The following is a 24,127-nucleotide window of genomic DNA, read 5'->3' on the forward strand; positions in this document are numbered from 1 at the left end:
TTTATATATACCATTTGCTTTTTCCCTTGATTTAACCTTTCCCTCCTCGTCCTTACATTCAAAAGGGTTGGAGCAGGACTGAACAGTACAAATATCGCTACAAATCCAGCTGCAATCATGGATTATGCTTTTTTTTGTTGGGGGCTGGTATATATAGATATTTTTTTAAAAATCAAACCTAAGGTACTGGCTATTACAATAATATTATTTGTCATTTTATCATTTTTCTTTTCTTAAAAAAAAAAAGATCTGTTTGGAAGTGGGGAGGTGGGGAAAACCCAAAATATTGGAGACTACTTCTTTTAAAAACACATCTCCTGATTCTTTCATTTCAACCTGAAATCCTAAAACACTGCTGAAGTTTAATTAAAAAATTATATAATATCAAAAAACACACAAAAAGCAACCCTGTTGTCAATTCAATCCACCACTAAAAACTTTCCTAACGGCCTGGGTTTCAGCTATCATACAAACACCGTACCTCTATACAAACGCGCCTTGAAACTAATAAAATAAAAGAATACTTACAAGAAGGGAAATAAAGGAAGGGAAGGATGAGATTGAAGTAGGCTTTAGGACAGTTTTCCACTGTGCCTTTAAAACAAAATACAAATTCTGATGTGGAAACAGAAAGAGGACAGACACAGCTAAGAGGCAAAAATGGAGTGGCAACCTTCCATGTTTGTGACACACAGTAGAAGCCAGCAAAAGGTATGGTTGGTGCAATTCAGAATTAAGCACCAACTAACTGTTGCTGAATTTTGCCAACACTCACAATGAATGCAACCTGTGCATGACTGCACAAGATGTGCAAGTTGAAGCACACGTGTGCTTAAATGCTCAAGGCGCATTTGCTTCAGTGCACCTTAAAGCGAGAGAACTTAAAACTTTGCAGACTGCGTTCCAGATTTCCTGAAAAATGTATTCACAGCTGAGGGGCCACAGGCAGAGCAAAAAGCCAAAACACTGGTTCAGCAGCCAAACCTGAGAGACCAAGCCCCTGCTCCTGCCCCATGTTCATGGCCATAACCAAAATGGATCAGTCCACCCGCCCCTAGGGAGCGAGATTCAGAACTACACAAGTCTCGGAAGAGAAAATGGAGTCCAACAGATTTAAACTGCTAAGGTGGGGGATATTCCCTGACCCCTGAGATCAGGCAGGGGAGGGAAAAGAAAAGAAAAACAATTGGCTAGCCTGTGTTAAAAAATCTACTATAAAAATGCAGATTTTGTCTGTTTACTCTTAATATATCCTAAGTAAAGGAAAGGAGGGAGATAGGAAGGGCTAGTAGGGAAGCGTATTTGGGGCAGGAGGGATCTTGGGAGCAGTTGCAAGGCCTGGGACAACAGCCACATGATCTGGCTCCCTGCACCTCCCCAAATTTCTCCTCCCCTCTATTTGACTCCCATGTGAGGGGGAGTGAAACAACGTTCATTGAAGGTAGGGGCGTCTTTATACAAAAAGGAACAGGAGAAGTGGAGGCTGAACTTCCATACGAAGAGGCAGTGGCAAAGAAGGACTGGGTTTGTTTTTTACTGCCCTGGTGTGTCTCCCACGATCTCGATCCCATGTTGTTGCAACTGTGCTCTCAAAAGGGCATTTTCGTTCTTCAGCTCCTCAATCTGTCATGGGGTCAGGAGGAGAGAAAGAGAGAAAGAGAGAAGCTGGAAAAAACAGATTCCTGAATAGATCCTGGCTCTTTAAGACAATCCATGGGTGCCATGTTAAACAGCATATAACAAGGTTGGGAAAGTGAATCCCTCCAGATGTTGTGGAAGGGCAACTCCCATCAGCCCTAGCCAGCATAGCCAATGGCAAGGGATGATGGGCACTTATGTTCAACAACTTTCACAGATCTATGCATTTCTCCTCTGGGGGCCCTTTTACACTGTGCCAATATAGCATTATGATTCCATTTTTACTGCCACAGCCTCATCCTATGGACTGCTGAGATTTGTAGTTTAGCATTAAGAATTTGTAGTCAGAATGCTCTAGTGCCTCCCCAAGCTACAAATCCCAGGTTTCACAGAATGCAGCCATGGCAGCTTGGTGCACTGGAAACAGGCAGCTGGAAAGAGACCCAGCACCCCAATTTCCAGCACCTCAGAAATAATCCCATTTGAGTACTGCCAGGCTGTAAAGGTAAAAAATAATAATAATTCAGGGGTCATGTTTGTTTGCTTACAACCATAAATGTGAATCCCTACTTTGTGAGACTGCAAGTCCAGCTTACAAGCTCATAACTGTTGACTAGGATGCCAGCTGCAAAACCCTGTACTGAGGGCAACTGAAATCCAGCAGCCTGTACTCATTTTTCAAGTTTGCAATTTTCCCCTCCCACTCCTCCCTTCTTGATTATTAGTTTTAGCCAATTCTAACAAGCAGCAAACAGCAGGCATACGTTTCATGCCTCTTACCCTTAGAACAGACAGAAGGGCACAGGAATGAAATTTACGCCTGCTGTTTGCCCCTTGTAAGATTTTGAAAACTGCTGGTGAAACTACTGCATCACATAACTTTATCTCCATGGCCATAAGTACTAGAAACTACTTCTTAATTGTTATTCTACTAATTGGTTTCTGCATCCATAGTACCACATAGCTTGGCTGTTTTGGTACTCTTGCAAGCCTTGTTACTACAAGCGTTGAAGGAAGGGCAGGGGTGGCCAAGGGCTCAGCTACCTGCTGCCGTAACAAGTCGTTGTCCATCTGTAGCCTCTCAGCTTCTTTGAAGGTCTCTTGCATACGCTGGTTCGTCTGGCGCAGCTCACGGATGTAATCGCAGGCTTTGGATAGGATGCCTCCTTTACTCTGTGAGATCAAGCAAAACACAGATCCTTATTGCCATGATACCTTCAGAATTTTCCACCAGAGAAAGATATTTAATTCTTTATTCTGTCCATTTATATCCCTCCCAATAATAAAGCTCAAGGTGGGCTTACATGTTAAAAACAATACAGATTAAAACTATGCAAGGACATAGTTTAAAACATACCAATATAAGAGTTACTTCAAAGACAAAACCTTTATGAAATTGAAACCATTAGAATCCATTTAAAAACTCTACAGGTGGCCCTCTGTATCCATGGATTTGTTATCCACATGTTCAGCCATCCATAGCCTGTGTTTTTTTCCTTCTGTAAATCAATTTTTTTAGCAAAATGTCCCAAAATCATAAAATAGGTGTGAAGGATTTATATCTCTAGCATTAGGCTATAACAGATGCCAATACCTGCTCCCAAACATCACCATTAATTTTCTCCCCCAGCTGCCTTACTCCTACTCCACTGATAATTGTCCTTACCGCTCCCGTCTTGCTATTATCTGTATTGCAGTCTGGAATGATTTTTGATAGTTGGACAATCCAGTTGTTGATCTTGTCCCGCCGCCTCCGTTCAACTAGATAGAAGAGAGAAATTATTGATCCCATCATACAACATTCCGGCAAAGACTGCAGCAATTCGCGCCTTGCATTACAACTTGGGACGAAGTTGCCTGAGACAGTGATTTCTTTCATATCAACCTAACTATTCCCTAAGATTTACAGACAAGGACTTTGCATCACTTGCACTTGTACATGTGATGGTAACCAACAGCAGGGTCCTTTGGGTCATGGCATCCTAACTTTAGAGTTCACTCCTTCCTACAACTTGTTAGTATGCTTAGCCTGCTACAAGCTTATTTGTTTACCCAAGCATTCACTGATTTTACTACCTAGAGCTTAGTGAGATCCTTTGACTTACAGCTGTTAACTGTTAACTGTATTTTCATTTAGTGAATCTTCTACATTCCCTTTAAATTTTACACTGCAGAACTTGGATAGGGGAAAGCTTTTAGGAACTCTGGGGGACTAGGGGAAGCAAACCACGTTTCCAGGCAGCTTTGGTGATGTTTACAGATACAATAAAATAATAAAAATAAATCACCCCCAAATCAGCCCTAACATACATACATACATATAAATGGGAGCGTCAAAGGCCACACTTAAGGGTCCCAAGGGCCACATCCACTGTGCACACCATTAATGTAGCCAATGGGAGAGGATGAAGAATCTGGCTCTTCTAACAGGTTCTCAAGGGCATGGTGGTCCCACAGCTGGATATCCCTCCTGAACAGGGTGCAATTAAAACAGGGTATGTGCTGCTTGGCTCTTCTGCGCACCTTCATTGTGCTGAGCTCTTCGCCTCTCATCCCGTGGCGTCCGTGTCCCGTCCATTTTCCTAGGTTTTGAAGGCAAAGACATGGGAAAATCAGAAAAGGTCTCACATGAAACACACTCTCATCCCTGAAGAAGGATGTAGTAGTTCCATGTTTTGAGTATGGTGATGATGGGTAACAATTCTAAATTTTAGCCCTCTCCCCACAAAAAATGCAGGAATTGAGCCACATACCTTCCCTACTCTCACTGAATTTGAAGAAAAAGAGGTACCAAAGTTTGCTTTGGAAGAGAAAAGAGTTCTGTGGAGATATAGCTGTAGTGTCAACCTAAGCAGAGCTGTGGAGGACAGCCGGTCTTGGAGATATCTCACCCACAGCGAGATAACAACCAATGTCAAGAACTATTTTCCTTTGATAGAGGAATATGTTGCTTCAGATGATGCTAGAGCTTCCTTCTTTGGAGGTCTTTAAACAGAGGCTGGATGGCCATCTGTTGAGAATGCTTTAATTGTATCATCCTGCATGGATGAAGGAGGTTGGACTGGTCCTTATAATAGCTTCCAACTCTGTGAGTCTATGTTTAAGGAAATAATGTATGCAAAAAGCTTTCAAGAGCACTCAAAATACCCTGTCTGTACTATGTTTATGAAACCTGCAATTTAATCCTTTACGTCTAAATGCAAATATTTTGTCTTTCCACAAGTCATCAATAAACTGTATATAATCTGACTTGAGCAGCCATGGATTTTGGTATCCATAGGGGGTCCTGCAACCAAACACCAATGGATACCTAGGACCCACTGTACTTAGTCTGGTGTGTATCACCAAAACAGTCTAGCTTCTGTCTACATAATGAGGTCACAGCCAATCCAGTCTTCTAACCACACACAAGGCAGCAGGATGGGACCCTGCATCCACTGTGGGTAATATGTGGTCCTCCATATGTCTCAATGAAACTCCCAGCACCTCCTGGCTATGCATTCTATGGCTTATGGGAGTTTCTGTCCAGTAACATCTGCAGGATCAAGTCAGAGGATGGGGGCTCACCTTTGATAGTGGAGGGACTCAGCATTCAGTGTCCCAAATGCCCATTTCTGTGGTTGGTGTTATCTGATTTCATGTCTACTCGCTTATGTCTAGGAAGAATCTAGTCTAGTGTTTTTACAACAAGATTTATTAAGAGGGGGTTTGCCCTCCTCTGAAGCTGAGAGAGTTGCCCAAGGTCACCCAGTGGGATTCCATGGCTGAGCAGGGATTCAAACCCTGGTCTCTCAGGGTCCTAGTCCAACTCTCAATCCAGATCACATTGACTCTTGGCCCGCACTATCCATACTCTGCTATCCACATACATTGTTATATAGGGTATAGTGTGAAATGTGTCTTCATTCTGTCATTAGCTCCACCTTCTTGAGTGTGCCAATGCACTTCATGCTCCACCCTCCTCCTGCCTGCTTCACCCTCCCCTGCTAAACAAACAACATGCTTTCACAGTTCAGTTTCCTGACTAACACTTCCTTGTCTATGAGAGCGGTTGCTATCAAGCCCCTGGGTGTAATTCTCCTAGCCAGATCCATGTTATCTTCTATACATCCCTTTAGCCATACTTACGGGGAATAGGGGTGAGTACGAGGGGCGATGGTACGTTGCGTTCCTGTTGGCAACACATCTGGTGGCGTCATCATCACATAGAACTGGCCTACAAAGAACAAAATGGAAAAAATCAACCTGCTACAAATGGGAGCCTCAAGAAACACATTCATCTTTGCACCATATTTATTCGCTACAGGGGTGGGGAACTGTGGAAGGTTAGGAGGCCAGACTAGATCTCTGGGAGCTGTACCTCCCACTACACAGCAACAATTGCAATCAATCGGGGGGGGGGGGGGGTCAAAGGTTGGGAACTACTGCTTTACAGGAAGGATGGAAAACAGTGTATTTTTCCAGATGTTGCTGAACTACAACTCCCATCATTCATCTCACTGGCTATATTGTGTAAGAGCCAACAGGCTAAAAAGTTCTGGATGGCCAACAGCTGCCCATCCATGCTCAAGTGGGTTCTTGCTTCCCTACCTCCAGCTTGCGTCAGTGACTGATCCGTCGTCTGCACCGACACTGCTGTGGCATCCCCCACTGTGGAGGCAGGGAAGTACGCAAACCGTGCCTCCCCACTGACTGCGTCTGTGGCTGGGCTCCCGCCATTGCTGAAAGGGTTCTGGATCACAGCCTGTCAACATAAGGGTGCAAGAAAGCAAGAGGCCTTAAGCATGCTATTAATTCAATTCATTTTGATTCATACTCCATCTTTCTCCTGGCATAGGAGCCAAGGCTGCTTAGTACCAACCAAATCAAAGTATATCCAAAAATCTTAGTACAGTGCTCCCTCGGGTTACGAATTTAATTCGTTCCGCGGCGCCGTTCGTAACCCGATACATTTCGCAACCCGAAAAGCCGCTGGAAAGCCGCTAGCGGCTAGCGGCGGCTTTTGAATTTCGCGCCGAAACGCGCCGAAAAAATCTTCGTAAGCCGAAAAATCCTTCGTAACCCGGAACAGTTTTTTTAAATCTAAGTTTTTCGTACCCCGGAAATTTCGTAACGCGGTGCATTCGTATCCCGGGGTACCACTGTACAGTGGTCCCTCCATATTCGCTGGGGTTAGGAGTGAAGGCCCCCCGTGAATATGGAAAAACTGCAAATAAAAAACACACTTTCTTTTTACCTAAGAAGCATCTCAGGAAGTAGACTGAAGTCTATGAAAGTTCATGCTGCCAACATCTTTCTTTCAGTTAGTCTCAAAGATGCAACAAGATCTCTCCACATACTGATTTTACAGACTAACATGGCCATATCTTTGAATCCTATTATTATTATTATTATTATTATTATTATTAAATAACATTTTACACTTCTGTTTATTCCTTTTGGTAACATTACGAGACAAAAGTAGAGAAACAAAATTGTAAGTGCATATATGGATGTCAAATGCATATTTTAAAAATTATTACAACCTGGATTATAAATATATTCCCTTAATGTCGCTCAAAAGTCTATAAAGAAACCAAAAACCTTTTTATTGCTGTTGCTCATGCTTCACTTCCTTTTGGGCTGTGTTTGGACTTTTCCCTCTAAGGTTTGACTGTGATTTTTCTTTCTTTTCTGGGTGTATGTAGCTTCTATTCTTACTGAATTGTTAATAAACTTTATTCTCTTTATTATTTCTTATTAAAGTCTGTGATCATGTATATCTTTCTGACAAAGATACCTACTGGTTGTGCGTTATTTATTTTGTTGACATTTGCAAGGGTTATGAGCCTCAAAAGTGATTAATGTTAAAGTGTTAATAGGAGTGTTTTCAAAGAGCTTTTATGCTTTTCAAAGTTTCATTGATATTTCTATTATGTATAAATAAACATTCAATCTATACGTCACATTAAACAGTCGGCTCTTATACACTGATTTTTGTACACGGATTCAAGCATCCACAGCTTGAAAATGTTAAAAAAAAAGTATACATTTCAAATAACAAACTTTGATTTTCCATTTTTAATAAGGGACACTGTTTTGCTATGTCATTATATTTAATGGGACTTGAGCATCCATGGATTTTGTTATCCACTGGGGATCTTGGAACCAAACCCCAGTGGATAACAAGGGTCCACTGTACATTCATTTCATAGCATTTGTTTTACAACTGTTCAACACTATATAATAATTTATAAATGTCAAAATTGTTTAAACAAACTGTTTACGAAGTATCATTCTCCATATGTATTCTATCCTACTGCCTGTTTAATTAATTTTCAACTTTTAAGATGCTTTTAGTGTAGTGAGATTTTATTTAGAGAGCCAATTGTGGTGTAGTGGTTTGAGTGTTGGACCCTGGAAGACCAGGGTTCGAATCCCTCTTCAGCAATGGAAACCCAGTGGGCGGCCTTAAGAAAGTCACTCTCTCAGCCTCTGCAGACGGCAAAGACAGACCCCCTTTTGCCAAGGAAATCATAAAACAGGATTGCCATAAGTCTGAGTTGACTTCAACCCACCGAACAACCGTGTTTTTATTTGTTCCTGTTGCAACATTTGCGATTCGCCTTGAGTCCCACGGCTGGGAAAAACGTGGGAGATAAATATAATAATAAAAATTACGATAATTGCCTACTGCCCTCTTGTGGATACGAGAAGGAAGCAACTTTTAAAACATAATTACTGGCTTTAACTGAGCCATCTTGTGAACTATCTCTTGGTCTGTTCAAGAAGGAGGAAGTGATGGTGCGAAAGCAGAGAGGAAAACACACATCGCCACGGGAAGTGCATGCTGACAGCTAAAAGAAGCCACAGATGGGTCTGAACCAGCCAGTAACCACATCCTAGCATGCGGCTCCTCTAAGCCGGATGCAGACTATTCAAGCTAATTCAGTAAAAAACAAACCACTCTGTAGACAGCTGAAGAAGACTGCAGGGGAAGCGGGAAGGCAAGGTTAGCATGCTGCAAATCAATGAATGTCAGTTCTGCTCTGTGAATGCATTGGCCCTCCACCAGAGAGACAGGAGAGCCAAACACTGGACGCTTTCACACTATGCAATTATTGTGCTCTATTGCATTTTAACTGTACTCTGTGGAAATCTGGGGTGTGTAGCTTGGGGAGGCACTAGAGAGCTGGCTAAGAATTCTAAACACACCTCACTAAACTGCGCAGGGATTCCCTCCTGAAGTGGATTATAACTGCACTATTCAGTAGCGTAATATGACTCAGCATTGTCAACTGTAGTTTTAACACCAAGTTTCCTAAAGCCAAGGGTGCTTCCCCATAGCTCTCAAAAACAAAATGAAGTCAATTTTTAAAATTTTAAAATTCAGAAGATGCCAGCCGCAGATGCTGGCGAAATATTAGGATCAAACTCTTCTAGAACATAGTCACATGGCCTAAAAAACCCACAAAAAACTATAGTGAAGAAAGCTGATTGGAAAAGAATCAATTGTTGCTGGAGAAGAATTCTACAGATGGTGTGGGTCTTGGAGCAAATTGAGCCTGGACTCTCCCTAGAAGCCAAGGCCTGTTACAGACTGCCAAAATAAAGCTGCTTCGGGTCTCTCTGGAGGTATGCTATTTAAATGATGCATGCGTCCTAAGAATCCGGAAGCTGCACCAAAGCTGCACTCCAGTGCTTAGGAATGGAGTGTGGCTTTGGCGCGACCTCTGGACCCATGCATCATTTAAACAGCATACCTCCAGAGAGACCCGAAGCAGCTTTATTTTGGCAGTCTGTTAACAGGCCCAAGATGACTAAACTGAGACTATCATACTTTAGCCATAGCATGAGAAGACATGGCTCAATAGAAGAAGTGAGTCATGTCTTCTCACACTGATCATTATCTTACCAATAATGCTTGGTAAGGTAGATGGCAGTGGGAAAAGATGGATTATGGATGGATAAATTCAATTAAAGAAGCACAGCCCCACTCCACAAGACCTGAACAGGGATAGGGGGCTGTGCTTCTTTGGATGTTTCTCATTCCTGGGGTTGCTATAAGTCGAACTCAGCTTGACAGGAGTTAACAACAAAAGAGGCCCTCCAAATGTTCTTAAACTGCGACTCCCATAATTCTTCCCCATGGCTTTGACAGCTGAGTGTGATAACAGCTGTAGACCAGAAATCTATGGAAGGCCATATAGTTACTTCTGGGTTTTAAGCATTGGACTAGGACTCTGGAGACCAGGGTTCGAGTCACAGCTCGGCCATGTAAACCCATTGGGTGACCTTGGGCAAGTCCCAGTCTCTCAGCCTCGAAAACCCCCTTTGATGAAACTGGCCAAGAAAACCCTGTGGGTTTAGGTTGCCCTAAATCAGAAACGACTTGAAGGCACACAACAACATCAAAAGAGGACTACAAACAGCCCAGAAAGGGTTGGTGGAAAATAGAGGCATTTGAAGCTTCTGGGAGCACAATTCGGAACACATTTTGTCCTGTGCTGTGAAGTCTCAGAAGGCTATTCTGGGTCTGACAAGACCATCCCTCACCTGAGCAACAGCTTGCTGGCCACTAGTGAACGCTGCTGTTGAGACCACGCTGACTGCCCCCGTAGCATCTGTTTGTCCATCCAGCTGACTATCCGTCACCTGAACTACTCTGTATGTCACCTGGGAGAAAAGACACATGAAAAGGTCATTCTTCAGGCAGGTTTTTGAGATGGGGAAGGGGGAGGTATTGGTCCCGGCTTCACAGGGAAGTCACACTATGGGGAAACAATATGAAGACCATTCTGGGGTGCAGCCTAAAATGGGGGATTTCAGACATCCAAATACAAGCTGAAAATCAGCCATGACAGCAGTCTCATAGCCAGGAGCTCATGAACGTGACATTCCTGTTCCTCTACCCCATTGATTCTCCTAGAATTGGGGCTTTGTGAGTAAAAGCCAGGTGAGCTTAAGTGGACTGCTACCTGTCCTCCATTGTTCTCTGTGCGGAATTGATACTGGATATTATGGTCTGTGAAGGCTGCTTGCTGAACACTAGCGATGGCCACTGCCGTCTGCTCATCTGCATTCGTGCCATCTCCTGGGAAAGAAAGGAAGCTGGTTAGTTCTGATGGCAGTCAGTAGAACATCAGTCCCTACAATGTAGGTTCTGCCATAGAGCTGTGAAGTCTTTCTCGGCGGGGAGGGAATGAAAAAATTCAGGAAAAAATATCTCTCCGCTCCCCACCAAGCCGTCCTTTTTCCTGGATAACATAAAATAAAGCATGGAATAGTTTCTTTTCAAATGATGGATAACATTTTTAAGACAAGGCGTTTGCATATTTGTCCAAATCTATGCAAGGAGAAGACTTTTTATGTAAAGCTATGTGTAATATCAGATCATTCCACTTCCTGGTCTTCAGTTTTCTTTTCTCAGTTCTTTTTCTCGGAATGAGTGTGTTATTTTCAACTGGACTCTGCGGAGAACTAGAGGAGACAAAATAATTTTATCTGTTGCTAGTTTCTTCTGTTTTTATTGGAAGCTTCTTTTCTCTCTCTTTTTTTTGCCTTCTTATCAGACTGGAAGACAGAAGAGGTTCCTTATAGTTGGGGTGCTCCTAACAGTTCTGATCTTACAGCTCCACTTGTAACAGCAGCAACAACAAAATGAACAAGCAAGCTCAATGTGTAATTATTTTCTGAATAAACTGTGTCTCCAACTATCCAACGTGGTAAGTTCATGTCAAACCGAGTTATATATAATGTATTTTATGTCCCTAGAGTAAAAAAACAAACAACCTAAACAAACAACTTTCAATCTACAATGGGTGCCAATATTGAATTTTTTAATTTTTCCAAAAATATCTTTCAAGTTTAGTAGCAAGAGAAAAGGGTTCTCTCCTTAAAACTAAATTTCAGTGATAAATGCCAGTGGTTTAATGTGTCCATGTTATCTGCAATGTGCACCAGTGTGTGGACAGGAGCAGTGCAATTTCAATGCTGAAAAATATCTGCTCCAGACAGGAGAAAACGAAAGCAGCTTAGCTTTCGTTCAAGCACAGACATGTTGTATGCCTTACTTATCGGGTGGTGCCCTGGCTGCAGCATTCCCTCCCTGCGCAGGGGTTACCAGTTGCTCACGAATAGCGGGTGGGCATTTCTGAGGCAGCCCGGGACCCCTCCTCACCTTCCTGCAGCTCGACTCCCTCTTCACCTTCTTGTCCTTTCTCGTGGCTGCAACAGAGGGGAAAGAGAGAGACAAGAGTCACCAAGACGTCCCCTGATAGAACCTATGAGGGTGACACAGTGACAACAAGCTACTGACGAACGGCCAATCCACTGCTGTTTAGTATGTAGAGATCTTGTAGCACCTTTGAGACTAACTGAAAGAAAGAAGTTGGCAGCAGCTTTCATAGACTAAAGTCTACTTCTTCAAATGCATTTGCATCTCAAGGGTGCTACAAGATCTCCCTACATACTGATTCTACATACTATCACGGCTATATCTTTGAATTCCAGTGCTCTTCAGGTGCCTTTCACAAACTGGAGGGCCTACAAATGCCTAGAAAAGTGCTCTCTCTAGGAATCTCTAGGTCCTCCAGCATGACATCTGGCTGATGTTGACTACAGGGTTATATTGGAGGAATGAGAGATTCCTAGAGAGACTATATTAATCAAATCTGTGAATAATCAAACCTACAAAAGTCAAAGCTGCAAATGTGGAGGGCTAACCATACCTCCATTTTGGGATTACTTCAGGTCCCCAAAAGTATCTAGCCCCCCTCCCCCAAAATAACCTTAAAATGAAGATTCACATCCTTTGGAGACAAGATGCTTCAGTTTAGCTCTGAATTTTATTTTGGATGATGGGAGGATTCAGGGGACAGATTCACAGTTCACTGATACAAGAGCAAGTGTGTCATCCAGCGCATGTGATGGACCATCAACGAATATGAGAAAATCGATGGCCTGGAACTGCACCTAGGTTCTATGAAGGCTAGACATGAACAAGTATTGAAGAGTGTTCTGCCAAGATTCACGTCTCTCTCTTTCTTAGGTGAGGGACAGAGGTACATTGGTATGAACTGTGTAGCAAACATCTAGCAGTGCAGATGCCTGAACTTAGATTTTCACATGGAGGTAAGAAGTACCAAGGGCTGTACCTTTCCAACCATGTTTCCTAGGATCCACCCACTGTCTGTGGACATTGTACAGATGAGGACCAAGCACTGATTTATTCAGTACTTGTTCAATGGATTTATACCACCACCATCCCTTTTTATCAAAGATTGGCAGTCAAGGTAGCTAACTATAACACACTCAAATAAGATAAATACCTGAACAAATAAAGTACAGGTTGAGTCTCCCTTAGAGGTGTCTGGGGGCATTTGGGGGCAAAAGTATTGCTTTGATTTTTTTTAGTTTTGCAGGGTGTGCTCCTGCAAAGTCTCCTGGAAAAGGGGCTAAGGCATTCCCAGTTGCACACCCCAGGTTGAAAGGTCTCTTCTAGGGCTAGGAGAAGTGAGTTTTAAGCTACAATATGCTGATTTTTTTGGTCTCACCCTTTAGTCTTTGGCCCAATCCTACCCGTTCTCATCCACCTAAGCTCCAAATGTCTCTGAAACTGGATTCTGCCTTTAGGAGGAAAAGAGTTCCCCGGCCTTGCATTACAGGAAGAGAAGACTGCAGAGCTTTCAAGCCTCCTACACATGGGAAATCTTTCCCCATCAATTTGTCTGATACATGAGCTGAGTGCATGCCCTTGACAACATGCTCATCTCTCTCCAAATAAGAACACGGGGGAAGATTGGTAGCAGCTGGTGAACCATCTTGCAGGAAACCTTTTTCATCGTGAAGGATCTTTGTGACCAGTTCCTGATAAGTTTCCAAGAAAGCCTGAACGTTCTGCAGAAGTCTGTTTGTAATAATGGCTGCTTTGGGGATGGTCGAGTTGAATCTGCCCAGGTCTGTTTTAACTCTGTGCCCAACCAAGTTGTGTGAAGGCAATGTTTTCATTGCAAACCTGATTCATTTCCTACTAGACCTGAGACACAGGGGAGAAGCCAGAACCCGAGAAATTGATTTTGACAGCATTTTGAATTCTAGTTTTAGGAAATAAAGTAGGGGATAAATCAACATTATTATCATTTTTATTTATATAATATAGTACAATACAGTGGTTGTTATTTCACATGATACAATTTCAGCGCTTTGATATCAATTTAACTGAGTGATGTCTTCCCAGATATCCAAAGTTGCAAAGATCTCAGCTTAATCATCTTCTCTTCTAAGGAGAGTTCAGGTTTGATATGCTCTGGTACTCATTTATGCATCTTTTTAGCAGTCCAGTGTATCTGCAGAAATCTTCTCCACCACCACATTTCAAATGAGTTGATTTTCTTCCTTATCAGCTTATCTTTTAAACAGCCTGGACTAAAACTGAGCCAATACTCTTTGTACAGGTTGCCGAATTCTGTTCTTCTCAGTGCAGATTTAGATCGCGGCACAGAATGGATCATTATGCTTCCCGCTGTCTCTCTCATTAAATTAACACTCACAGCTTTGCCTCCTGCAGCATCTCATTCTCATTCTGTTCCATCATCTCCAATATGTGGAGGAAGTACTTTCTGCCTGGATAACCAGCCCAAACATTCCTGAAAAGAAGAGATCCCAGCGCTGATGTCTGCCACAAGGTTAATATCCTTTTGCTTTCATGGGGAGAGACGGAGAAGGCTTGCAGCCTCCTGCCTCAAGCCAACTCAGGAGCTGGGAAGCATTCAGTTACTTTAATCCTTTGCACTGGCAGAGGGAGATAAGGCTCCTATCTTGACAGAACGTTGGTGGAGAGTAGAACAGCGTAACAGAGACAAAGCTGCTGTGCAGGCAAAGAGAAAGTGCCCGACACAGGGAAAGAGAGGCTGCAGGAAAAGAACTCTGTAGCAGGCACTGGCATTTAAAGCCCTAAACAACTTGGGACTGCAAAACTTAAAGGAGAACCTCTCCTTATGTATTCCTGCTTGAGGATTGATCTCTGCTAGAGCGATGCTCCTCTGTCCCAAAAGTCGGGACGATACAATGGGGGGGGGGGGCACAAGAGAGGGCCTTTTTGACTGTGGCACCCCACTTCAGGAATGCCTTCCCCATGGGAGTCCTGACTGATGCCTACCTTGGGTACACGGACCATCCCACGTCTTCTCTCGATCTTGCTCCTTTCCCACATTTTTTCTTCCTTCCCTTTCACATGAAAGCAGGCCAAACTTTGTAGTTTCCCTAGCCCCAGTTTGAGGGTCTGTTCAAGCATTTCCATGTCCTCCTTAAGCAGGGCTGTGTGTCAATGTGAGATGGGCACCAAAGACATTCAGCAACGCCTACACCCAGGCTATCAAGTTCTTTCCCTTAGGTTACTCTTGTAGGAGCACTTCAGAAAGGATGTCCACACCACACCAATGGCTACCCAGAACAATAAGCCAGCATTCTCTCTTGTTAATTTATCTATAACGTTGCACAAGTCTTGTGCAAACCATTTCTTGCTGAATCCGGGATGCTTCTATTAATTTTTTTTAAAAATTTCATTTGCATTTGACTTTTCTTCCACTGAACTCAAAGAAGCATGCATGGCTCTCCTTCTCTTCTTTACTTTTCTCTCCTCGCAACCACCCTACGAGGTAGATTAGGATGTGTGCATGAAAGAAACACTAGTCCAGTCAGCACTAGGATGCCCCACTGGCACCAACACTCATTTTATTCCAGTGCCAAGTAAAAACAGGGTTGGTATTGTTTAAAATAATAGCCACTGGGTGTGTGTAATTGATTTAATCCAAAAGCTAGGTGTGCATTTTTAAAAACCGTTTCAGCCTTTTACTACCCGTTTCATATGCTTGAGTCTGTTTAAATATTTTTTTTCATTAAACCTGAAATTGTTTTAAACTGCTTTGATGGAGTTTATGTGTAGGCCGCCCTGAGATCCTGTAATATAAAGTGGATAGAAATACTTGAAATACTTTATTCTATTGTTGAATGGCAAGGCCTCAGGGAGGGAGGATATGCAAGGAGGCTGGAGTTAGGGGCACAGCTGTGAATGTGGAAAACCCACAAATAAGACAAACACCACATTTTTACCAGAGAGAACACCTCTCTGGGAATCTCTAGGTTCTCAGTGCAACTCTGTGGTCACCATCTGCCAAACAGTGACTACAGAATTGTGCTACAAAACAAATGCTTAGTGGAGCGTTCTCTCTGGGAATCTCTAGGTCCTTCAGTACAACATTTGGTTAAAGTTGACCACAGAGTTGTGCCAGTGAACCTAGAGAGGACATATTAATAAAATCCACGAATAATCAAATCCGTAAAAGGGACGAGTGTATATCCCACTCACTTCCACGACAGCATCCTCTGAAGATGCCAGCCACAGATGCAGGTGAAATATCAGGAATAAATTCTTCCAGAACATAGCCCCATAGCCCGAAAAACCCACAAAAAAGTATGGATGCCAGCCGTGAAAGCCTTTGACTTCACACTTCCTAAGCGGTTTACAGTGTGTAAGCCAACTGCCCCCAACAAACTGGGTCCTAATGTTAGTGACCTATGGAAGGATGCAAGGCTGAGTAGACCCTGGAGCCCTGCCTGGGATCGAACTCAGAACCTGGTGGCTGTGAATGGCAGCAGTGCCAACATACCATTAATCATGCTGGCTGGTCAGAGCCGATGGGAGCTGTAGTCCCCAAACTCTGAAGAGCCAGAAATGACCCTTTCCTCGCAGGGCTCTAGCTGCCTTCTTAGGACTCACACTTCTTCTCCTCTCCATGCTGCACATACTGGCCAGCCAAGCCAAAAATACATCGAAATAGGGCACACTATTTAAAAACCCAACTGATTTGGCAAGAACTAGAACAGGGACAGAGTGGGAAGAAAGATCAACCCTTTGTTAGCACCTGGGACACACACAGATTCTAATTATTCATACAGCCAGAGGGCAAGGAAGGAGGAGAACAAGAGATGATACTTCTCTGGTTTAGAACAGCAATTTTGGTACAGGACTGACCTGATAAATCTGCAGAGGCAGCCTTTGGGAAATTCCCAACTGCAAAGGCCAAAGATGAGATAAAAATAACTTATTCCTTACATTTATGATCTGCTTCTCCGCCAGTGAATTTATGGCATGACTCTTCCCTCTACTCACTTTTTGTCCTCACAACAACCCTGGGAGGTTGACCAAGCAGAGGAGTAAGGTCCAAAACATACTATAGAAACAATCCAGTTTGAGACTGCTTTAACTGCCCTGGCTCAGTGCAAGGCAATCCTGGGATTGGGTTTATCCTGGGTTTATTGGAGGCTAAATGTCTTGCAAAACTATAGCTGCCAGAATTCCCTAGCATTGAGCCAGGGCAGTTAAAGCGGACCCAAACCTGGATTATTTCTGCAGTGTGTTTTGGACTGAACTCTCCCAAAGACATCAGTAAATTTCACAGCTCAGAGGGGACTTGAACCTGGATCGCCTCTTAGTCCAAGGTGCAGCAACTTTTGTTAAAAGTCCAGTTGGATAAACATATAGGTATTTTTTAATATGATGCATGCATTTCAGGAATTATTGCAATAAGTAAGGGATACAGACAAGGCATGCATAGACAGATATAAGTATAGAATCTGTTCAGTACTTTGTTATCAGGGAGAACTACCTTTTGTGAGCATCATAGCTTGTGTTCTGTGTTGTGTTGTTTATGTATTTGTTTACATACTGATGTATTTATGCATTTGTAGGATTGTTTTTGCAACTTTAAGGAACACTGTAAGCTGCTTTGGGTCCAAATTCTGGGAGAAAAGTGGGATACAAAATAATAATAATAATAATAATAATAATAATAATAATAATAATAATATATCATGCTTGGACAGCAATGTCAGGTGCTCTCTATGACACCAGAGGGTGCCAGAGGGTCCTCCAGTACCATAGAGTTGTATCAGTGCACACAACACAGCTTCTCCTTCCTCTCCAGAAAGGAAGGAAAGGAACAATAGTGTGTTTTATCTTTGTTTTCAGTAGCACGGTTTGTGGGTGGCTATGGGTGTGTTACATAACATAAGTGCATTAAGTTACTTAACATACAAGTGCAATGATAAGACATAGTAAAAACAGGACCCTGGCTACTTTTCCGTCACCCCTCGGTATAGAAACATTCTCAATCTGCAATAAGGCAAACATCCTGGTTTAAATTCCTGCACCCAGAAATGTAGCCTATAAGGGGCCTGGCATGCTAGATTTCTGCATGCAGGATGTTTCAATCTGATTGTGAGAGCAAGTGAGAAGGAATAGTCAAATGTGAAAGCTCTAATTTCAGGCAGACCTGTCCAGGGATAGCCTTTGCATACACAAACTGAGCCTGTAGCAAAGGTGACAGGGAATGTGCGACAGTGAATGCGCTCCACTCTCCAAAACCCAGACTTGGCTCACAATAGACGCTTGCATTTAAGACCCTGACTGCATGCCACAAAGTTCAGCGGTGGAGGATGTGCTTTCCCACATTGGAGATTTTGCACCTCCAAGGTATAACTCTTGTTTGGAAACCAGGAGTATCATTGCTGTTCAATGAAAGGTGGGGACTCAGTGGCTCTTTAGATGTTCCTGAACTGCAACTCCCATCGCCTCTGACCAGTGCCCAAGCAGACCAGATCACTGCCTGTTGGGGTTGTTGAGTTTCTGACTTATGGCAGTCCTAATGCAAACCTATCATGGGGTTTTCGTGGCAAGATTTCTTCACAGGAGGTTCGCCATTGCCTTCCTCTGAGGCTGAGAGAGTGTGACTTGACCAGTCACCCAGTGGGTTTCCATGGCTGAGATGGGAATCGAACCCTAGTCTCCAGAGTCATAGTTCAACACTCAAACCACTGTGCCATGCTGGTTCTCATTGCCTTTTACCCTCATTTCTTTCTTTCTTCAGGGCCAAAATACCCTGAACCCATCAGATCCCATCTGATCTTGGAAGTTAAGCAGGGTCAGCCCTGGCTAGTACTTGGATGAGAGATCGTCAACAGACACCAGGTACTGTAAGGCTATATTTTAGAGGAAGGCAATGACAAGACACTGCTGAGTATCCCTTGCTTACAAAACCTCTACGAAATGCATGGTGTCACCATAAATTGACAGGCGACTTGAAGTCGCAAACACACACACTCACACTTATACAAGGGACCACTCCCAGGTTGTTAATACACAACAGCAGTTCACCTGCCCTAGAAGAACAGCTCAGCCTTGCTATCTTTGCAAAATCTACTTGCCCATAGCAGCCAACCTATAAGTATGGTCCAAAACACACCGCAGAACTAATCCAGTTCGAGATCGCTTTAACTGCCCTGGCTCAGTGCTAGGGAATCCTGGCAAGTGAAGTTTATTGTGGCACCAGAGTTATCCCTCTCTGATAGAGAAGGCTAAAATGACTCACAAAACTACAGTTCCCAGAATCCCAGGGCACTTAAAGCGGTCTCAAACTGGATTATTTCTGTAGTGTGTTTAGGACCTAAGTGTCTCCATCACTTAAAATGAGGGGATGACACTGTCTCAGATTATAAAATCTTCCCAGTTTGGTCACCTAGCACCAGTTTTGCTCACCATAGACCACCAAGTAAGACCTTCCAGAAGACATCGGCCTGCAACTCTCAGCATTTTCCACCAGTGTGCAAGTTAGGGAGGATGGGAGCTGCAGTCCAACAACACCCAGAAGGCTACACTTTTTACTATCCATGTCACAGATTAAAACAGACAGCTCTCTCTCTCTCTCTATTTTGTTGTCGTTGTGATATCCTTTAGGTCATTTCCAATTTACAGCAACCCTAAGGTGACCCATCATGGGTTTTTTGTTTTGGCAAGTTTTTTCAGAGGGGGTTTGCTATTGCCTCTGAGGCTGAGAGAGTGTGACTTGCCCAAGGTCACCCAGTAGGTTTCCATGGCCGAGCAGGGATTTGAACCCTGCTCTCCAGAGTCACAGTCAAACCACTACACCATTCTGGCTCTCTATTTCACAGGTGGACAAACTGTGACCGTTGGATGGCAACATCTCAAGGATCATGGGCACTGCAGTCCAATGATATCAATGAGGGGGATGACTTTGGCACACGGACACCTCATACAGGAGAATTTAATACAGTCCTCTCTCCGAATTCGTGGGGCATCCGTTCCAGATCCCCCATGAATTCAGAAATCCGTGGATATACAAGCCCCATAGGTTTAATGGCCGCACACTTTTGCAAATGGCTGGGTGCATGCGCCATTAACTTTAACGGAGGTCGCCCCTCTGCAAATAATCTCAAGTCCGTGAAAATGGAGGGGTGAGTGCATATCACACAGCAGCAAAAATGGCTCTGGGAGTATTCCTTCCCCCTTCCTTAGATAAGACAGGGAATTCCTGCATGCAAACTCTCCCCACTCTCTCTCTCTGATTCAAGCTAGTGATATGACTTAGGTCACCCTACCTTTAGGGACGATCTAACCCTCTAACAAGCATTCGCTCAATGATTTTCAACTGAGCTGTTGGATGTCCATCCTCCTGCGCTCTCAACTTTCTTTGGAACGACGGAGAGATAAAGAGCTAGATTAGGATGCTATGTAAATATAGATTAAAACCAAACTTTTGTTTTTGAGCCACAAACTATATACTTGTTGTTTTCGGAGTCAGTCTCAGTTCTTAGGGAAGCATAGATGGACAAGAGCGCATGTCTTAAAGCCAGACCATAACAGTTTTGGCTTGGGTCATTTTGATCTTTCAGTATTTTTGTTTCCTTACCAATGCCTTGGGAAACTTAAAATCACTCTGCAGTTTCCCAAGGCTGCCAGCGTGAAAACTAATAGGCCTCCTGCGCCTTTAATGGTTGTGTAGAAAGGGAGGATTTCTGCAGGTGTTGTTGGTTATCTGGCCCACAACAAGCAGCACCTGCTGAAATCCCCTCTTCTACACAACACTTAAAGGCACAGGAGCCCTCTCCACCTTTCAATCTGGCAACTCTAAACTCCCACTTTGAGATGTATATGCTCCCCATTCTTTTTTCCTTTCTCAGACAGAAATATACACATATATATGTATATAGAGGTACACACACATACATATATACATGAGAGACAATGTGCTATAGTGGTTTGAGTGTTGGATTATGATTCTAGAGACCAGGGATCAAATCCCTGCTTGGCCATAAAAGCCCATTGGGTGACCTTGCGTAGGTCACACTCTCTCAGCCTCAGAGGAGGGCAAGGGCAAACCCACTCTGAAGAAATCTTGCCTAGAAAACATCAGGATCGGTTCACCTTAGGGTCCGCCATAAGTCAGAAACAACCTGAAGGCACACAACAAGACAGAAGTTGTATACACACATAAACACACACACATATATATGAGAGCCAGTGTGGCATTGTGGTTCGAGCGCTGGACTATGGCTCTGGAGACCAGGGTTCGAATCCTGGCTCGGCTGCTTAAACCCACTGGGTGACCTTGGGCAAGTCACACTTTCTCAGCCTCAGAGGATGGCAAGGGCAAGCCCCCTCTGAAGAAACGTTACCAGAAAACCCCATGACATTGCCTTAGAGTCCCCATAAGTCAGAAATGATTGGAAGGCACACAACAACAACAAATATGTGTGTGTGCGTATGCATATATACATATATCTATATAGTGCATACATATAATATATATTACATACACACACACACACCTCTATCTATCTCAGTGGTCCCCAAACTGTACTCTTTAAGGGCTTTTAGACTCCAACTCCCAGAATCCCAGACTATTGGCCAACATGGCTGAGGCTTCTGGGAGCTGAAGTCCAAAATCTCTTAAAGGGCACAGTTTGGGCGCTCTGGTGCCAAGACAAACTACCATTCCCAGAAACCCATAGCAGGGAGCCAGGGCAGTTCAAAAGGGGTATAAAACCGGGTTATTTCTCCAGTCTGGATGCAATCCCACAGTCAACTAGATTTGAAGTGGTCCTTTTTTCCTGGTGTCACCCCACTTTCCCTTTCAGATCAATACACCCAGATCACAAAGACTGCTCCTTATCCCCCCCCCCAATTTCCTAACACCCCATTTTCCCTAAGATTTTTACAACCTTGGAAACTATTATTATTATTGTTATTATTATTATTCCCCCTTTCCCCAAAACTGAGAGCAGTTTGCAAGACTGAACCAGTGCAATTGAAAAGACAGCCAAGTGTTGCATTAAATCAGGATTAAAGCTCTGGGGGTGGCTGGGTGGGTCCCCTTCCCTTCCCTCTCCCCCATCAAGGCCCAAGGCTTCCTCCAGATCCCCAGCAGATCTCTATCCCACCCCCATCAAACAATCCCTTCCCTGAGAGCTGCCTTCCCAGGCCTCTGCCTCGTCCTCCATTTTGTCCAAGGCCCAAAAGAGGAGGAGGAGGAGGAGGAGGAGGCGGATCATGGCTGGGGCCTTCTTTTCTTCCTCCCTCCTCCACTGCTTCTTCCCAGGCCTGGATATGGAAGGATCTGGGGATCCCCCTCCCCCTGGCTCTTGGGGAAGGGAGGGATCATCTGGGGCTCTACCTGGCAGTAGTGGGGATCTGGGGGGCCCAAAGGGATCTAGGGATTACATAGCAGTGGGGGATCTGGGGATCGAGAGGGACCTGGAGGCTTGCCTGGCAGTAGGGATCTGGAGGCTTGTCTGGAAGTGGGGATCGAGAGGGATCTGGGGATTACCTGGCAATGGGGAATCTGGGGATTGAGAGGGATCTGGAGGTTTATCTGAGGGCGGTGTAATCTGGGGATTGAAAGAGATCGGGGGGCCTTACCTGGCAGTGGGGAATATAGGGATCGCGAGGGATCTGGGCAGTGGGGAATCTTGGGATCGAGAGGGATCTGGGAGCTTGCCTGGCAGTGGGGATCTGGAGGGATCTTGGCCTTAGATGTCAGTCGGGGTCTGGGAGCCGAAGGAGGGGATCTGGCAGTGGGGCTCGGGAGGGATCATCTGGGGCTTCCATGGCAGTGGGGAATCTGGGGATCCAGGGGGATCCAGGGCCTTACCTGGCAGCGGGGGCGGCGTTGGCTGTGTCGAGGCCGGGATCGAGCATGTCCATGGGGGAGGGGAGGGGAGGGGAGGGAGGGGAAGGGAGGGAGGGGGGAAGGGGGCCCTGGGGGGGAGGAAGGGGAGAGGAAGGGAAGGGAAGGAGGAAGGCTGTCTCTCTCACGCCGGATGGAGGCAGAGGGGACGCCGAGGAGACACGGGAGCCCAGGCGCTGATCACGGGGACAAACACTCGGGTCATGTGAGTGGATGAGGAGGAGGAAAGCAAGCAAGCGAGCGAGCGAGGGAGCAGGGACAGCCAGGCAGCCGGGCTCCCTTCCCCGAAGCCCGGGGCAGGTGAGGAGAGGAGGGCAGGCCGAGCCAGGAGAACAAAAGCCGCCCGGGAGCAAAGAGGCCTGCCTTTGGGAACCTCCGCCGACACCAGCAGCAGCAGCAGCAGCAAGAGCAGCAGCAGCGGAGGAGGAGGAGGAGGAGGAGGATGGAGCGTCGCGGGCGGAGGGAGAGGAGGAGGAGGAGGAGGAGGAGCGGAAGGGAGGGGGAGGGGAATGGAACGCTCAGAGGCGCGGAAGCGGATGGAACGTTGCGAGCGTTCGATGGAACGCTGCGGCCGAGGGCGCTGTGGGTGGGCTGCGGGCGGAGCGGAGGCTGCCTCCACACGACCTAGAACCCGCTTTGCTCCCGCGTTCGCTCTCTTCTGCCTCAAAGGCTAGGGAGTCCCGGGACTCGGAGTTTGTTCTGGGGCCCAGAGTGGAGCTCCTCCTTGAGCCAGTCAAGCGGTGCAGAACCGGGTCGTTTCTCCAGTGCGGAGCCATCGGGGGGGAACGGGGTGAGAGGGGCGGAAGGCTGCGGGACTCTGGGAAGGAAGGAAGGAAGGGGCCGTTGGAAGTGGGGACGGGCTCCCCCTCTGCCACGCCACGCGGGATATGGAGACTCCCATTCTTCCTCATGCTGAGCTGGAATCTCTTTTCCTGCAGCTTGCATCCATTGCTCCATTGGGTCCTGTTCTCTGGAGCAGCAGGAAACAAGCTTGCTCCCTCCTCAATATGACCTCCCTTCAAGTATTTAAACAGGGCTCTCATCATATCACCTCTTACCCTTCTCTTCTCCAGGCTGAACATCCCCTGCTCCCTGAGTCCTTCCTCATAGAACATGGTCTCCAGACCCTTCACCGTTTTGCTCACCTCCTTTGGACACGTCCCAGCTTTTCAACATCCTTTTTAAATTGTGATGCCCAGAACTGGACACAGTATTCCAGATGGGGCCTGAGCAAGGCACAATACAGTGGCATTATTACTTCCCTTGACACTATACTTACTTATATTGATGCAGCCTAGAATCGCATTGGCCTTTTTAGCCGACGCACCACACTCTTGGCTCACATTCAACCTGTGGCCCACTAGGACTCCTAGATCTTAGAATGGCTTTCTGCTTGGCCCTGGAGACTGATACATTCTCTGGGGTATATTTTAAACTTATGCTGTCTTAAACATCCTAAAGGGACC

General features: G+C 45.0%; 1 protein-coding gene across 2 annotated transcripts; it reads right to left on the minus strand.

Moving 5' to 3' along the window:
• Positions 1 to 237: 237 nt before the first annotated feature.
• On the minus strand, positions 238 to 22,730 carry LOC149304818 (upstream stimulatory factor 2-like). Of its 2 annotated transcripts, none has more exons than XM_089478930.1 (10): positions 22,626 to 22,730; positions 11,798 to 11,844; positions 10,596 to 10,711; positions 10,174 to 10,293; positions 6,229 to 6,382; positions 5,767 to 5,854; positions 4,162 to 4,220; positions 3,305 to 3,399; positions 2,683 to 2,811; positions 238 to 1,623 (listed from the first exon to the last, which is right to left on the minus strand). In XM_089478930.1, the coding sequence occupies exons 1-10, from the start codon at positions 22,676 to 22,678 to the stop codon at positions 1,534 to 1,536; spliced, it is 951 nt and encodes a 316-aa protein (XP_089335056.1). In that variant the 5' UTR covers positions 22,679 to 22,730; the 3' UTR covers positions 238 to 1,533. The 2 variants fall into 2 exon arrangements, with proteins under 2 accessions (XP_089335056.1, XP_089335057.1); XM_089478931.1 differs by having other exon boundaries at positions 11,691 to 11,844; positions 22,626 to 22,678.
• Between the last annotated feature and the right edge of the window lie 1,397 nt (positions 22,731 to 24,127).

Source organism: Sceloporus occidentalis, unplaced genomic scaffold (genome assembly GCF_023333645.1).
Source record: "Sceloporus occidentalis isolate IW3139 unplaced genomic scaffold, rSceOcc1.0.p SCAF_13, whole genome shotgun sequence".
NCBI lineage: Eukaryota > Metazoa > Chordata > Lepidosauria > Squamata > Phrynosomatidae > Sceloporus > Sceloporus occidentalis.

What these genes read in the sequence shown, in the direction of transcription:
- LOC149304818 (XM_089478930.1), bottom strand. Translation starts at nt 22,678, where the DNA reads ATGGACATGCTCGATCCCGGCCTCGACACAGCCAACGCCGCCCCCGCT. An exon ending in CGTACTCACCCCTATTCCCC is followed by an intron (nt 4,221 to 5,766) that starts GTAAGTATGGCT and finishes TTCAAAACCTAG; the next exon opens with GAAAATGGACGGGACACGGA. An exon ending in AAGAGCTCAGCACAATGAAG is followed by an intron (nt 3,400 to 4,161) that starts GTGCGCAGAAGA and finishes TCTTCTATCTAG; the next exon opens with TTGAACGGAGGCGGCGGGAC.